At 47.6% G+C, this 15,852-nt stretch overlaps 1 protein-coding gene across 1 annotated transcript in view; it reads left to right on the forward strand.

Moving 5' to 3' along the window:
* Positions 1-269: 269 nt before the first annotated feature.
* The window catches only part of DDRGK1 (DDRGK domain containing 1), a 55,109-nt gene continuing 39,526 nt past the window's right edge, over positions 270-15,852 (forward strand). The window contains exons 1-2 of the mRNA XM_075931006.2: positions 270-429; positions 14,044-14,199. Coding sequence (XP_075787121.1) covers positions 342-429; positions 14,044-14,199 — 244 coding nt within the window. The 5' untranslated portion in view covers positions 270-341. The remainder of the gene's footprint in view (positions 430-14,043; positions 14,200-15,852) is intronic.

Genomic DNA, 15,852 nt, shown 5'->3' on the forward strand with positions numbered 1-15,852 from the left:
GGGCAGCCAGGCCCTGCAGCTGCCTAGGCCCAGCTGTGCCCTGCACTGCTGTTCCCGACCCCTCCCTCCCTTTGCTGGCACTGAGGTCTCCATTGCAGGCAGCACCTTAGCCACCCCTGCCCTGCCAGCCACTGGAACAGGCACCGAACAGGCCACCCCTCAATGGGGGCCCTCAGGCCCAGTCCCCAGCGCCATTCACTTCCGGGCTCGGAGGCGGAACGTACCAAGCCTCACTCGCTCACCCCCTGAGCTGCGTGCTGTGGAAGCGGCCGGTTGGGGACGGAGAGGGGCGTGGCCAGGGCGGCGCGCGGAGCGGGGGGGGGGGGCAGTCACGTGGGAAGATGGACCCGGTGCTGTACGTGCTGGCCGCGGCGCTGCTGGCCGCTCTCCTCGTGTTCGCCACCCGGCTCCGGGGCCAGGCGCGGGCGGGTAAGCGGAGCCTCCCTCCCCGCCTGCACCTCGCAGGGACCGGCCCGGGCATGGGGCGGCCGAGCTCCTTGGGGGGGGGGGCCTGTGCGGGGGGGGGGGGCTGTGCGGGGGGGGGGGGGAATAGAGAGTGGGGGGTCCTAGGGGGAGGGGGGCTGTGCAGGGGGGAGGTGGGGGGGAGTAGAGAGGGGGGGCCCTGTGCAGAGGGGAGGTGGGGGGCAGTAGGGAGGCCCTGTGCAGAGGGGAGTAGAGGGTGGGGGCCCTGTGCAGGGGGGAGTAGAGGGTGGGGGGTCCTAGGGGGGGGGGGGAGGGGGGCTGTGCACAGGGTGTAGAGGGTGGGGGGTTCCTGCGCAGAGGGGAGCGGGGGGGAGTCGGGAGGGGCCCTGTGCATAGGGGAGGTGGGGGGCAGTAGGGGGGCCCTGTGCAGAGGGGAGTAGAGGGTGGGGGAGTAGAGGGGGGCCCTGTGCAGGGGGGAGTAGAGGGTGGGGGATTCCTAGGGGGAGTAGAGGGCATGCCATGCGCAGGGGGAGTGGAGGGTTCCTGAGGGGAGTAGAGGGGGCACCCCGCACAGGGAGTTAAGGGGGCCACCTGGGGTGGGGGTTCCTGGGGAGAGGTTAGAGCAGTGGTTCTTAACCTGGGGTGCAAGCACCCCCGGGGGGGTGTGAGATGCCCTTTCTGGGCGTGTGAGACGTGCCTGATTATTATGGTATATCTTAGGTTTAAAGAACTGACTGACTTCAATGATTTTTAATAAGGGGTACAAGAACATATTTTGAGAACCAAAGGGGTGCAGGCTACAGTAAGGTTAAGAACCACTGGACTAGAGGGTGGGGGCACCTGGCGGTGGTAGGGGGCCTGCCCCCATGAGGAAGTTGTAATGTGGTGTTTCCACAGCCTGTTCCTTTTTGACTGTGGGGATTCCTTACCAGGCACCTGCTTTATATCTGCCCTGATCAGTGAAATGTGACCTGTTCTACTCATTTTGGGGGAGACAATATTCGTGCTTCACTTTCTTACTCTCCATTTATGGGTGGCTGTGGTATTGCAGTAGCAGCAGCTGGCTGTGCTTGGGAGAATCCGGGCCCTATTGTGCAAGGAGCTGTAAGCGTGCACCGAAGGAAGCTAGTTCCTGTCTCCAAAGGTTATAGTCAGAGTAACTGCTGACTGTTCCCTGCAGGAAAATGCAAAGAAAAAAATCCTGGCTGGTTTCCTGCTATCCGGCTGGATATACTGATTGAAATTGCCTCTTGAGGGCATTTCTGCTGTTCCCTTCATAGGAATACATCATTTCCTGGGTCAGACCCACTTAGTGGTCAGTTTCCTCAAATATCCTGCCTCAGCTATTGATCAGACTGGATGCTCCAGATCCTGAAGAAAGCAGAATCTGATTCCCTGGTAAAGTACTTAGGCTCCAGTGGTGAAATGCTTTCTGTGAGTTGTGGATATTCCTCATGCCCTGGTCCAGTGGTCCCCAACGCGGTGCCCGCGGGCGCCATGGCGCCTGCCGGGGCATTTGTATGCACCCGCCGACAACCTGGACGGCCCTGGCGCGCAGTGCACGGGAGGCGCTGGCCCCAGGCGAGCAACACGCACCGGCGCAAGGTGCGCGGCGCTCGGGTGGCCCCAGCTCCGGGGCACATGCAGACGCTCGAGCGGCGCCGGTGCCAGCCCCAGGCGCACGGCTCGGGCGCTGGCCCCAGGCCCACGGCACAAAGCACTTGGGCGGCCTCGGCCCCGGGCGCAAGGTGCTCGGGCAGCCCCGGCCCTAGGGCACATGCCGGCGCCAGGTGCAAGGGCATTCCCGTCCCCTGGCGTGCCCCCGGACAAGTGGCCCCACCTCCCGGGCACCTGGCGTGTGAGTGGCCCCACCTCCCGGGCACCTGGCGCGTGAGTGGCTCCACCCCCGGGCGCCCGGGAGCCTCTAAAGGTTGGGGACTACTGCCCTGGTCTGTGAGATTTGTTTAAACGTGGAATAGAGCAACTCCTCAGACTGTATTAGAAAGCAGTTCCTATCCCAAGTCCTCTCCTAGCAGATCTGTGTACAGATGTGGTCTCCTCACCTCAAAACTTCCACACAGTGTGCAGCGGCAGTCAAAAAGGCAAATAGGATGCTAGGAATTATTAAGATGTTGTACCAATAAAAGCAAGCAGGGTCTTATGAGGGGGATAAGGCAAAAGCCACATTTATTGTAAAGATAATAATAAAAAATAAAGAAAAGATAGAAGCAAACAACGTTGTTTAACTACTTAATCCTTATACATATAAATATTCATTCATCCATTCATTCAGGTTCTGTGTATTGTTATAGTTACCAGCCTGGAAGTTGCTTGTGACAGAATACTGGCCAGGTATTCTGTACACAAGTGATGGTAGTGGGGAGCAAAGTCCTGATCAGATGCGCATCTGAAGCTCCTGGTAGGCTGGCAGCAGAACCTTGGACTCTGATTCCATAGTCTTTTAGTCCAGTTCTTATAGGAATTTCTTCCTAGGCCAGTCTATGGAAATTGCTGCATCATGCTGATGTCTCCAGGGTGGCTCCCAGGTGCTCGTCAGTGATCTCATCGGGTGGACCTCCAGTACTTGGTTCTCTCCACCTGACACCTTTTGGTTGCACTGGCACCTGACACCTTCTTCAGCCCTTTGTTGCTGTATTCTCAGGCTGGCACCTCTCAGAACCATTCATTCATCATCCAAGCACTCTCTCTCTCACATGCATTCCCTAATTAATGTTTAATAATAAAAGTTGTAGTTACAAAAGTTTCTGGGTGGTATTGCTTAAAACATTCTCTGAGTGCTGAGTAAAGTTACATGACCTAATACATTATATTCTAAAGGGGCAATAATAATAATAAATCTAAACATTTAACAATCTTAACAAATAATAATAATAAGAAGAATTAATAATAAATCTAAACACTTTAAGTTGTGGGGAACAAATTATGGGGAGTCACTTCCATTTGGGGGAATCATTTTCAATACATTAATATATTATCCCTACATAGAAAGGGATAGAAAATAAGACCCAGAATATCTTACTGCCCCTGTATAAAACTATGGTACGCCCACATCTTGAATACTGTGTACAGATGTGGTCTCCTCACCTCAAAAAAGATATTTTGGCCTTGGAAAGGGTTCAGAAAAGGGCAACTAAAATGATTAGGGGTTTGGAACGGGTCCCATATGAGGAGAGGTTAAAGCGACTGGGACTTTTCAGTTTAGAAAAGAGGAGACTGAGGGGGGATATGATAGAGGTCTATAAAATCATGAGTGGTAGGGACAGGGCCGATAAAGAAAAGTTATTTATTAGTTCCCTAAATAGAAGAACTAGAGGACGCCAAATGAAATTAATGGGTAGCAGGTTTAAAACTAATAAAAGAAAGTTCTTCTTCACACAGCGTGTAGTCAACCTGTGGAACTCCTTGCCAGAGGAGGCTGTGAAGGCTAGGACTATAATAGAGTTTAAAGAGAAGCTAGATAATTTCATGGAGGTTAGGTCCATAAAAGGCTATTAGCCAGGGGATAAAATGGTGTCCTTGGTCTCTGTTTGTCAGAAGCTGGAGAGGGATGGCAGGAGACAAATCGCTTGATCATTGTCTTCGGTCCACCCCCTCTGGGGCACCTGGTGTTGGCCACTGTCGGTAGACAGGATACTGGGCTAGATGGACCTTTGGTCTGACCCAGTACGGCCGTTCTTATGTTCTTATGAAAATTATGAAGTGCACAGACCAGTCAAAAACCGAAAATAACCCACTTTGCAAGCAGTAGAAGTAACAACCCCCCACTATTTGTTGGGTTGGGAGATGAGAGTGAAGAACTATGTGTGTAAGAGAATGACAGACACACATGCAGTGTGTGAAAGTGACAGATTTGCATTGCCAACCTCCCTCCATCCCTTTGTCTCTGTGTGGAGTTAGGGTACACGAGTGGGGGGTTGGAGGGACACCCTGATGTCAGCCCCCCCTTCTTCCTCCTACACCCTGCACAGCAAGCAGGAGGCTCCCACAGGGGCAGCTCCAAGGCAGAGGGCAGGAGCAGCATGACAGTGGGGGGGAAGGGCAACTGAAGAGCCAGCACTTGATAGCTTCCTGGCCAAACCAGTCAGGATCCCCTGTCAGAGGCTCCAAGATCTACCAGTAGATCCCGATCGACTGGTTGGTGACCACTGGTGTAAAACTTGCTGCAGTTTCCTTGCAGCCCAAATGTGGTCACAAGCTTTCCAGACCAGTGCATTTTAAAAGTCAAAGGAGAGGGTTTTTGGCTGTGCAGACCTGCCCTTGGGTCTTCATTAGACATGTTTTTGCTGGGATAGTAATGTTGGTTAGCGTGTGAAACTGACCTTTTGCTATCAACAAAAGCGCTGAAAGAGGCAGTAACACCAGCATACAAGTGCTTTTGTTGGTATGCCTTATGTCACTTGCCAGATTAGTATAAGCTGTACTGGCAAAAGCACTTTTTTGTTGACCCTCACTGTGTCTGCCACAGAAGGGTTTGTGTTAGCCAGCCGTACCTTTTCTAGTGTAGATATGGCCTTAGTTCCACAATAGCCCAGGAATTTGCTGTTACGTAAGGCAGAGCAGCCAGATGCCTCCATCGTCCCTGTCTTAAATGAGGTGACGGTAAAACTCTAGTTGGGGAGAGGCAATTCTCGATTTAGTCCTGAGTGGAGCGCAGAATCCAGTCCAGGAGATAACCATTACAGGACCGCTTGGGAATAGTGACCATAATATAATAACATTTAACATTCCTGTGGTGGGAAGAACACCTCAGCAGTCCAGAACTCTGGCACTTAATTTCAGAAGGGATATTACACAAAAATGAGGAGGTTAGTTAAACAGAAATTAAAAGGCACACTGACTAGAGCCAAATCCCTGCAAGCCATATGGAAACTTTTTAAAGACACCATAATAGAGGCCCAACTTAAATGTATACCACAAATTAAAAAACATAGTAAGAGACCTAAAAGAGTCACCGTGGCTTAACCACCGTGTAAAAGAAGCAGTGAGGGACAAAAAGGCATCTTTTAAGAAGTGGAAGTCCAATCCTAGTGTGATAAATAGAAAGGAACATAAACACTGTCAAATCAAGTGTAAAATTGTAATAAGAAAAGCTAGCCAAAAACTCAAAAAGAAATAAGAAAATGTTTTTTTAAGTACATTGGAAGCAGGAAGCCTGCTAAAAAACCTGTGGGTCCCCTAGACAATCAAGATATAAAAGGAGTAATCAAGGAAGATAAAACCATTGCGGCGAAACTAAATGATTTCTTTGCTTCAGTCTTCACGGCTGAGGACGTTGGGGAGATTCCCAAATCTGCACCGTCCTTTGTGGGGGGTGAATCTGAGGAGCTGTCCCGGATTGAAGTATCATTAGAGCTTTTGGAACAAATAGAAAAACTTAATGTCAACAAATCTGCGGGACCGAATGGCATTCATCCAAGGATTCTAAAAGAACTCAAATGGGAAACTGCTGAACTTTTATCTGTGGTTTGTAACCTAGCCTTTAAATTGGCTTCCGTACCTAATGACTGTAAGGTAGCTAACATGACACCAATATTTATCTAGGGACGATCCTGGCAATTACAGACCAGTAAGTCTAACTTCAGTACCGGGCAAATTAGTCAAAACAATAGAAAAGAATAAAATTGTGAGGCATGTAGAAGAACATAATTTGTTGGACAACAGTCAACATGGTTTCTGTAAAGGGAAATCATGTCTTACTAAACTATTAGAGTTCTTGGAAGGGGTTAACAAACATGAAGACAAGGGGGATCCAGTAGATATAGTATACTTAGATTTTCAGAAAGCCTTTGACAAGGTCCCTCACCAAAGGCTCTTGTGTAAATTACATTGACATGGGATAAGAGGGAAGGTCTTTTCATGAATTGAGAACTGGCTAAAAGACAGGAAACAAAGGGCAGGAATAAACAGTAAATCTTCAGAATGGAGAGGGGGTAACTAGTGGTGTCCCCCACGGGTCAGTCCTGGGACAAATCCTGTTCAACTTATTCATAAATGATCTGGAGAAAGGGGTAAGCAGTGAGGTAGTAAAGTTTGCGGATGATACCAAACTGTTTAGAATAGTCAAGACAAAAGCAGACTGTGAGGGACTCCAAAAAGATCTCACCAACCTGAGTGACTGGGCAACAAAATGGCAAATGAAATTTAATGTGGATAAGTGTAAAGTAATGCACATCAGGAAAAATAACCCCAACTATACGTACAGTATGATGGGGGCTAATTTAGCTATGACAAATCAGGAAAGAGATCTTGGAGTTATCGTGGGTAGTTCCCTGAAAACTTCCTCACAGTGTGTAGGGACGGTCAAAAAGGCAACTAGGATGCTAGGAATTATTAAGAAAGGGATAGAAAATAAGACCCAGAATATCTTACCGTCCCTGTATAAAACTATGGTACTCCCACATCTTGAATACTGTGTACAGATGTGGTCTCCTCACCTCAAAAAAGATATTTTGGCCTTGGAAAGGGTTCAGAAAAGGGCAACTAAAATGATTAGGGGTTTGGAACGGGTCCCATATGAGGAGAGGCTAAAGAGACTGGGACTTTTCAGTTTAGAAAAGAGGAGACTGAGGGGGGATATGATAGAGGTCTATAAAATCATGAGTGGTGTGGAGTGGGCGAATAAAGAAAAGTTATTAGTTCCCATAATAGAAGAACTAGAGGACACCAAATGAAGTTAATGGGTAGCAGGTTTTAAATTACTAAAAGAAAGTTCTTCTTCACACAGCGTGTAGTTAACCTGTGGAACTCCTTGCCAGAGGAGACTGTGAAGGCTAGGACTATAACAGAGTTTAAAGAGAAGCTAGATAATTTCATGGAGGTTAGTTCTATAAAAAGGCTATTAGTCAGGGGCCTCTGTCAGAGGCTGAAGAAGGATGGCAGGAGACAAATCGCTTGATCGTTGTCTTCGGTCCACCCTCTCTGGGGCACCTGGTTCTGGCCACTGTTGGCAGACAGGATACTGGGCTAGATGGACCTTTGGTCTGACCCAGTACGGTCGTTCTTATGTTCTTAGAAATACCACTTCCTGAACTCAGGACTTTTGCAAGCCAGGGCGAAACAAGAATAGTATTTTGTCTTGTTTTAAAAAACCCTCGAAAACAACTTTCTTCTAAAACCTAACTTATGTTGAAGCCCAGGCTTCTATTTGTTTATGATCTGTGATCCCAAACTGCCTTTCTTTAAAAGGGGGTTTGGTTTGGATTCGTTTCTATTCAGAATGTTTTAATTGGGTTGAAACTTTTTTCCCCAATGGCATTTTGTGACACCACCTGACATTGGCCTCAGACAGACCTGTTTTATTGATTAATGATTTATATTGATTTCTGTAACCTCAAAGCACTCGACAGCATTGCAAGTCTTGGGCTTGATCCTGGTCTCCTTGCACACCCAAAAATTGTTTTCAGATCTCCTGGCACTCCCATGTATGTAGTAATGGTAAGATAAAATCTGCCACGGGGGTTATTTCACTTCACTTTCTTCTGTGGCAGAAAGCAGCAGCTATTACAAATCTGCTAGTAATTCTACATCCCATTGTGCCTTAGGCCAGAGGTCTTCAGCATGAGGGCTTGCAAATTGGTTTAAGGGCTTGTGATAATCCTCACAAAGGGAGTTCTGTATGTCTGGATAGAGGTCCCAAAACTTCTCTGATGTAATGAGAGGTCACAGTCAGGGAAAGGTTGAGAACTGCTGTTTTAGAGAAGGGTTCAGTGAGCACAAGTGTTCAGCGTCACAGTTTCAGGTAACTGCATTTGTATTTCTTACTCTGTGGGTGCCTTTAATCCTAGCCATCACCTCTCTTGGATGGACACCTGTCTCTCACTTGTGATTATAGATTTTAAGGCTGCACAACTCCCTAACCTACACTTTATCCCCACAAGCTAATTTGCCATCTGTTTTTCTGTGAGTACACTGGTTCTAGCCCTTGTAGAGTATCCCCCGCTGTCATAAGATCTCACAGTTCTTTCTAAGCAAGCATGTTTATTCATAAGGTGAAGATTTAGTCCTGGGCATTTTTAATAAGTCATGGACAGGTCCCGGGCAATAAACAAAAATTCATGGTCCTGTGACTTGTACTGTATATCTCTGACTAAATGTTTGGTATTCTGGGTGGCTTGGAGGCATAGCTGCTGCTCTGATTCGGAGAGGCCCAGAACTGCCACTAACTCTGCTAATGAGGGTGGTCCAGGTCTGTCACGAGTGCATCTGGCACTAGGGTCAGTCACACCTGCAGGCTGCAGAAGTCGCAGGGGTCCTGGAAAGTCACACAGTCTCAGCCTTATTCGTAAAGGGAAAACGTTACATGCACGTATATGAAAACGACAAAAGAAACGACAGGCAGACTGAAAAGGTCACTCCCTCCTAACCTTCCACTCCAACACAGAGCTCTAGTACCGTTTTCTTGGATGTCACAAGCTGAGTTAGTTTCTGGATGGGGGCGGGGGATTGTCTTGCAGGAAATGGGGTGGAGATGGCTTATTTGAAGCATATATTTGTGAGGCAGTTGTTACAGCAGTGTTTATCACAATGTAAATGCGGTAGGTGGTGCTGTTTCTTCTGAATCAGCACAAAGCTAGTGACCATTAGGGCAGTGTTGAAAAGCTGCCATGAAAATCTGCAGACCAGGCATGATAGGGGCTTACCATGCTATTAAATGGTGATGTGAGCCAAGGAGCGAGAGTATTTACATGCTGATTAAAAAAAAAACTGCTTTGCTGTGGACAAGTAAAACTGTGTAAAGTTGTATAAGGAGCACTCTCCTCTCTCAGGTCAAATAAAGTATCTACAAGAAAGTGCCTCTAAGTATTGTGGGGCATGAAAGAACTTGTGGTACTCTGGGAACGGGCACAAGGGGATAGATTTTCTGTTCATATCCTCTAGAGCACCAGCATTGTCCAATGTCAGAAGACAGGATACTGGACTAGATGGACCTTTGGTCTGATCCACGGTGGCTGTTTTTATTTTCTATAATGTTATAATCTAATGCCTTTGCTAAATTCCCATTTGGAAAACTTTTCTAAATCTACTTGCACTTTCATTGGGTGGCTTGTATTTTTCGTCCATCTTTTAGCTTCATGTAGTGTTGCATTGTATGGTGTTTGCTGTAGAGCCAGGTGAATTGATTAATATATAAACACTTCTGTTTTTAAACTGCTTTAGGCTCTTTTAGGGATTCTTGTTTTGCCACACTAGGTTAGTTTCAAAAATCCAAAATGTAGCTGCTTTTGCAGCCTACACATGAAAGGATCAGCTTCTTGGGGAACTAAAGTGTCTGCGAAATGTAGAAATGCTAAATCATATAACTGGAGCTATTGAAAAACTCTGATCAAATTAAACATGCACCTCCAAGGTATATCGGTTTTCCAGTTCTGCTGTTTTGTTTCTTGGTTTTGGTGTTGTCCTTCAGTTGGAGGCTTGGCTGTGCCTTATTATATTTAGCTCAGGGCTTATACAGGCAGTTCCCGGGTTATGTACAAGATAGGGACTGTAGGTTCGTTCTTAAGTTGAATTTGTATGTAAGTCGGAACTGGTACATATTGTAGGGGAAACTCTAGCCAAACATTTCTCCAGAGCTCAGTTTTATTCTCCCACACCTCACTTCTCTCAGTCCTTTATTCTCAAGCTGAGGTGTCTGCTGAGAAAAGCCGCTCCGCGTCTCCCTGGTCTGCTGGGGGGGGGGGGGGCGCTAGCTTCGCGTCTCCCTGGTCTGCTGGGGGGAAGCAGCTAGTGTGGGGTTGCCTCACCCCGTTTTTAAGTAGGGATCCGATGTAAGTCGGATCCATGTAACCCGGGGACTGCCTGTAGTGTGCTTTATTCTGTACAAAGCTGGTCTTGATAAGGCCCTGTCTGGCAATCTAAATAGGCAAGCGATACAGGTCAGTTACTCTGTGCATTCAGGGGCCATAAGATGCATTAGGTTTTTAGTTTTAAACAAAGTAAATACTGTTTTCTTTGCTGAATTAACACTGTTAGATTTGGGGACTAACCATGTCTTCTGGGGCGATTTGAGTCAAGGTGATGCGGTCACTGTGTGTGCATGTTTTGTCCTTGTGAGAGCTGAGAGCCAGGTTTGAAATGAACAAACGCTTTATAAATAGATTTATTTCTCATGAAATACATAACAGCCTGTGCTTCACAGGAATTGGGTTCTGGTTTTTTGTTTTTTTATCGCAAAATAAATGAGCGCTAGAATGTCACAACTGAGGCACTATGCAGGAATGGCTTTAACATTTCACAGGTGTGTTGAGTCCTTTTAGATTATAGGATACCAAGCCTTGAATGGTAGGATATTTTCTTTAAGAAACTAAAGGTACATCTAGACTACATGCCTCTGTCGCCAGAAGCATGTAGATTAGGCTACCAGACATAGGAAAATGAAGCGGCGATTTAACTAATCGCCGCTTCATTTAAATTTACATGGCTGCCGCGCTGAGCCGACAAACAGCTGCTCAGCCGCTTCATTTTCCTATGTCTGGTAGCCTAATCTACATGCCTCTGGCGACAGAGGCATGTAGTCTAGACGTACCCTAAGAAATACTACTGTCTGTTTAGTCTAATGCCTCCGTAAATAATGTGTCCGAAAACACATCTTGGAATTTTTAATGATCGTTACAATGCACCATAATAAATATCAGTAGTGTACAGGAGCTCACTGAATCATTTTATAGCTCTCAGACTCATGCTAGGTGCTTCACAAATAAGACAGATGCGCTGCCCTAAAGCACTTACTCTGAACATTTTAGATCTGATACAGTGAGTAAGGGTGGCAGACGGAAGGGGCTGGATGGGGTGAGGACGGAGGGGAAAGTATACTGGTACAGGCTGGTATTGTCTGCTGCTAAGAAATTGGCCGAACTAGCGTTTTGTGCACGTAGCCAGAGTTAAAGTGCTGCCGCAGCTGTGCTTTAATGTGGCTGTGTAGTCCCTGCTCCAGCGCTGAAAGAGAGCTCTGCCAGGGCTCTAATAAATAAGTCACCTCCTAGCACTTACTGTAGCGCTGTCTACGCTGCCAGGTACAGCGCTGAAATGTGCATTGCTTGGGGGGGTGCGTTTCACACCCCTGAGCGAGGAAAGTTTCAGCGCTGTGCATGACAGTGCAAACAACTGTCCCAGTAAAGCAATTTAAGTTATTCACACCTGGGTGAGGAGAATGAGGCTTTCCACTTGTGCATACGGCTGTGACTTCCTCAAGGATGTGGTCGTGCATTGTTTTCCCTTACGGTCAATACCACAACAGAAGTGTCAGGAAAGGATCCCAGAGAAGGGGTATTGACATAGTAGAGCCGAGCGCCCCACACTAGCGATGCGCTTACACACATGCTTAACTTTTTTTAAAGTGAGCAATCCCCTTGCATGTTGAAAGTTAAGATTTCGGTGAGGCCATCCATGCGCCAGAGCAAAGCATGTGCTTAAGTGTTGTGCTGGGCCAAAGCACTCCAGGTGTTCCAGGATCGAGTTCCTCATATAGGTGGCAGCTGGTAAAAAGTCATGGACCTGCTTGGGGGACAGGTGGATCATAGAGGCATGGAGAGTGGCATGGTTGGAGCAGCAGCAGAGACCGGATGAGATGTGTGACTGGATGAGGAGATAGGGGTGGAATTACGTTGTTGACAAAGTATAAATTTGATGCAGTAGATACTTGGCAAATCGGGTCAGAGGACAGGAAAGTTGTGGGGGGGTTGGAGAAAGCTGTCCCACGCTGTTAGTACTCTTCAGCCATGCTTTGTACCCTTTGAGTAGGTAGCTAGACTCAAGCATTGTCGTACATGTGTGCGAAACATGATTTAGGTAACTTGTCTCTTGTGAACTGTGATCCACCAGTAGGGTTGCCAAGTGTCCAGTTTTCACCAAGACTGGTGGATCACGGGTAATTGTGGGCCCTGTCTGGTTTAAAAAAAAAAAACCAGAAAATACTGGACATGTAAAATACTTCTCCCCCCCCCCCCCCCCCAACTAATTTTTTTCCCTGTCATGTTCGGAATTTTTTGTGAAAGTATCTGGCAATCCTATCCACCAGCTCCCTCTTCCATAGTCCTATATGCTGGGGATAACCATGCTCAAGTCAGGATAGGAAAATGAGACACTCTGGCATGCACCAGTTGTGTTCTGTCGTCCGTCCTTGTTGATGAAGTTTTGTTCCAAGAGCAGCAATACATGCATTACTCTGTGGAAAATACACACACGGTCACAGGTTTCAACAGTCCTGATAACGTCAGGTCTGAATAGCTGAAGTGCAAAAATACCCCCCCAAAATCTGAATTCTCCGAAAGGAAGAAAGACACTTTTGGGTCCCACGTTCTGCTAATTCAGATATGACGGAACCAGTTTTCTTACCACATATGACGAGTGTGTGTGTGTAAAAATCAATCTCATATTGGACTGAAAAAAGTAAATACAGCAAAAACGGTCCTCCCCCCCTTTTTTAAGGACATTTCTAAGAGCCATGGGACCATAATCAAATGACAAAGCCTCTTCACCTATATGGTCATAACAGTATTTCAGGTTCATAACAGTATTTCAAGGGCCTGTCCATAGACTTTTTATGTCCCCTTCCTCTCTAATAACAGTAGTACCAAGAGACCACAATCAGCATTGGAGGGCCATTGTGCTAGACACCCACCTCTTCCCCGCAGGAGACTGTCCCTGCTTGAAGAGACTAGACTCTAAATAAATAAGATGGATAAGACTCGTCCCTGTTTTACTGGTGGAGAACTGAGACCAGAAGGCCGGTTTTTAAAGGTGCTTAAGGGTCCAGATACTCCAAGATATTCAGACTCCTTTCGTCCATTGATTGAAATTAATTTCAGTGGAAGCTAGGCACCTACGTACCTCAAGGTGCAGGATGTCGAGTGGGATCAATGGGCGTTAGATGCCTTAGGTGCTTTTGAAAATCCCCCTCGGATCCCAAGTGCCTTTAACCCAGGGAGATTAAGGGTGGGGTTTTCCAAATGCTCACTGTGTGCTTGACTCCTGCATATCTGAATCATGTTGATTCTAGGAATGTGAAGGTTTAAATGGTTTAACTGGTGGGGCTGGAGCAGCTCCCTGCCTGCCACGAGCAAGGGACTGCTGCAGTGCCCGGACACCCCACAGGCAGGTCATCTCTGCCTGGGATGCTGGAGCAGCCCTTGCCTTTGCTGCACCCTGATCAGTCACAGAAAGTCACACTGCTCCAGCGTCCTGGCCAGTGCAGCCCCTGCCTGTGGCAACAGGAGGGAGGTGGCATTTCCAGGCCAGCAACGGGGAGGGGGGAGGAAGGGGCGGGAGAGCCTCCAGCTGGGCTGGAGCAACCCCCATGCACCCTCTTAAACCAGTGAGCCAATTAAATGGGATTTTACATCCAGAGGTGGAATTTGCTTATGGTGACTTCTGCTGCTCCTTCTGGCCACCCTTCTTGAATGTCGGACAAGAGGCAGAAGAGAAACAGCATCTTAATAACTGGGGGGGGGGAGAGGAAATGACTTTACTTGGTCTTACGGCTGCAAGCCATCCAGACCACTCGTGTATCACTAATTGCCCGTCAGCTCGCTCCTTTCACCCTTGCAAAGGGATAGCTGCAGTAGCTCAATATCAAACCTCTCCTTTAAAATGTCCCCCTTCCAGCTGACGAGGAGCACCAGCGAAATGTGGCAACCGCAGTGGCGCGGCCTCGGCCTCACGTCGAAGAGCGGGGAGAAGGGATGCCCAGACGCCGACGGAACATGGGCAGCAGGATGCTCGCCCAGAGGAGAGCGCAGCAGGCAGAAGAGGGGATGGAAGGTAACTTCTGATTCAGCTCCACTTTTAAAAACAGATTGGGCTAGCAGGTGGGCTTGGTTTGGCCTAGGTACACGATAAGCCTCTTAGAATGTGCTGGCCAGCTGTTCTGAATGGAGACTGCAGAACCCGACCGGCCGTGCTGTCCTAATGATATGAAAGTACATTTACACAGCACTTCCTCCAGTGTGTTCGATCTCCTCTCGCTAGAGGTCATTTGCCCATCATGGAGGTGCAGCTGCTTCTGTGATGGATTGTGGCCACTGTTCTGTGCCAGCAAGGTCACACTGCTTCTAGGAGAAGAATGAAAATGCCTCTTTCCCTCCCCCTCCCCCCCCCAGTTAGAAACAAGGAGAAATTAGGAGAGAGGCAGAACGTAGGTAACCAAGTTAAAATGTGGCTGCTTGACAGCTCTGCTCTATTAAAAAGTGCCAAGGGATCTTATGATACAAACTGATTTGGTGCCTTAGCTGTTATGCCTGTTCTGAAGATTGCTGCCCTAGCAGACAAAGCGTGGGGTTAGTGCTGTCTTAGGGGAAAGAACACAACCTACTAAATCACCAGTTCCAGTACTGATGCGGGCAGAGCCTCCCTCGCTTGAGATTGTACCACCATGGACTAGAGCATGTGGTGTAGTCGTAGGTCAGGGTGGACTGGGCCCCATAATTTCGTTTTACATCTTTAGATAATAACCTTGTTACCTCACTGTGGTCAGGAAAATGCCTGTAAGTAACACCTTTTGTTGCCTGTGCGTGCTAATTGCTGGCTTTTTCTAACCAAATTCCCTTTTTGCTACCCCACACACAGCTAGCTCTACGCAGCCAGTGCAGCTATGGGTGACTGAATTATATTTAGCTGTGTCACATGTGGGAGTTGGGCAAGGTCTGAACTGTTTCTTTTCATGTGCTGGCACAGTTGAAAGACAATGAAATCTACAAGACTTTTGATGCCTGACGCTTGGGCCATTCAGGCCTTCTTCAGAGGAGTTCAATGCAAAGCTTTCAAAGCACAGCTGTTTATGTTAGTTTGCACTTCAGCAGTGGAAGCAGCCATGTCCTCAGCCCTTCTAAACTCTTTTGTGGCTCACCCCAATGTGAAGTTCCCTCTTTAATTTGGCCTCTCTCTTTACTTCTTTCTACAGTCTGTATCAAATTAAGATAAGTCCTTTTTTTCCAGTGTGGTCCCTTTTCTCGCCTCTGTCTTGTGCTGTGGGTGTGTATCTGAGCACTGGCACATGGTGCTAATGCTTCCTGGAGAGAACACAGGCATTGAAAATCATACAGTGGCTGGACTTGCTGCTTTCTTTAGCAAGCTGCCTTTAGATGAGTTGCAGGGCTGTTCAGGCCTCCAGACGTCAGTAGCTGTGTGCTCATCTGTCTGTTTTCTGTTTTGGACTTGTGAACAGATGCTCAGATCTGGGTGAGCTGAGCTTTATGCACACACCCACTGGTCTTGGGACTAGTTCTACGTGGGCCTGGTTCCTGTTGCAGATTAAAGCAGACCTAACTCTGATCTACACCAGCTGTCAAAGTTCCCTTTCCCCCAGTACTTCCTTATGTTGAGAACTGAGAGTGCATTGACATGGGAGTCATTGCAAGTATCAGAGGATCCTTCTGAGGACAGTATCTGATTTGTCCTAGGAGACTGGTACAAAAA

Source organism: Pelodiscus sinensis, chromosome 4, assembly GCF_052426305.1.
Source record: "Pelodiscus sinensis isolate ZL-2025 chromosome 4, ASM5242630v1, whole genome shotgun sequence".
NCBI classification, from domain to species: Eukaryota; Metazoa; Chordata; order Testudines; family Trionychidae; genus Pelodiscus; species Pelodiscus sinensis.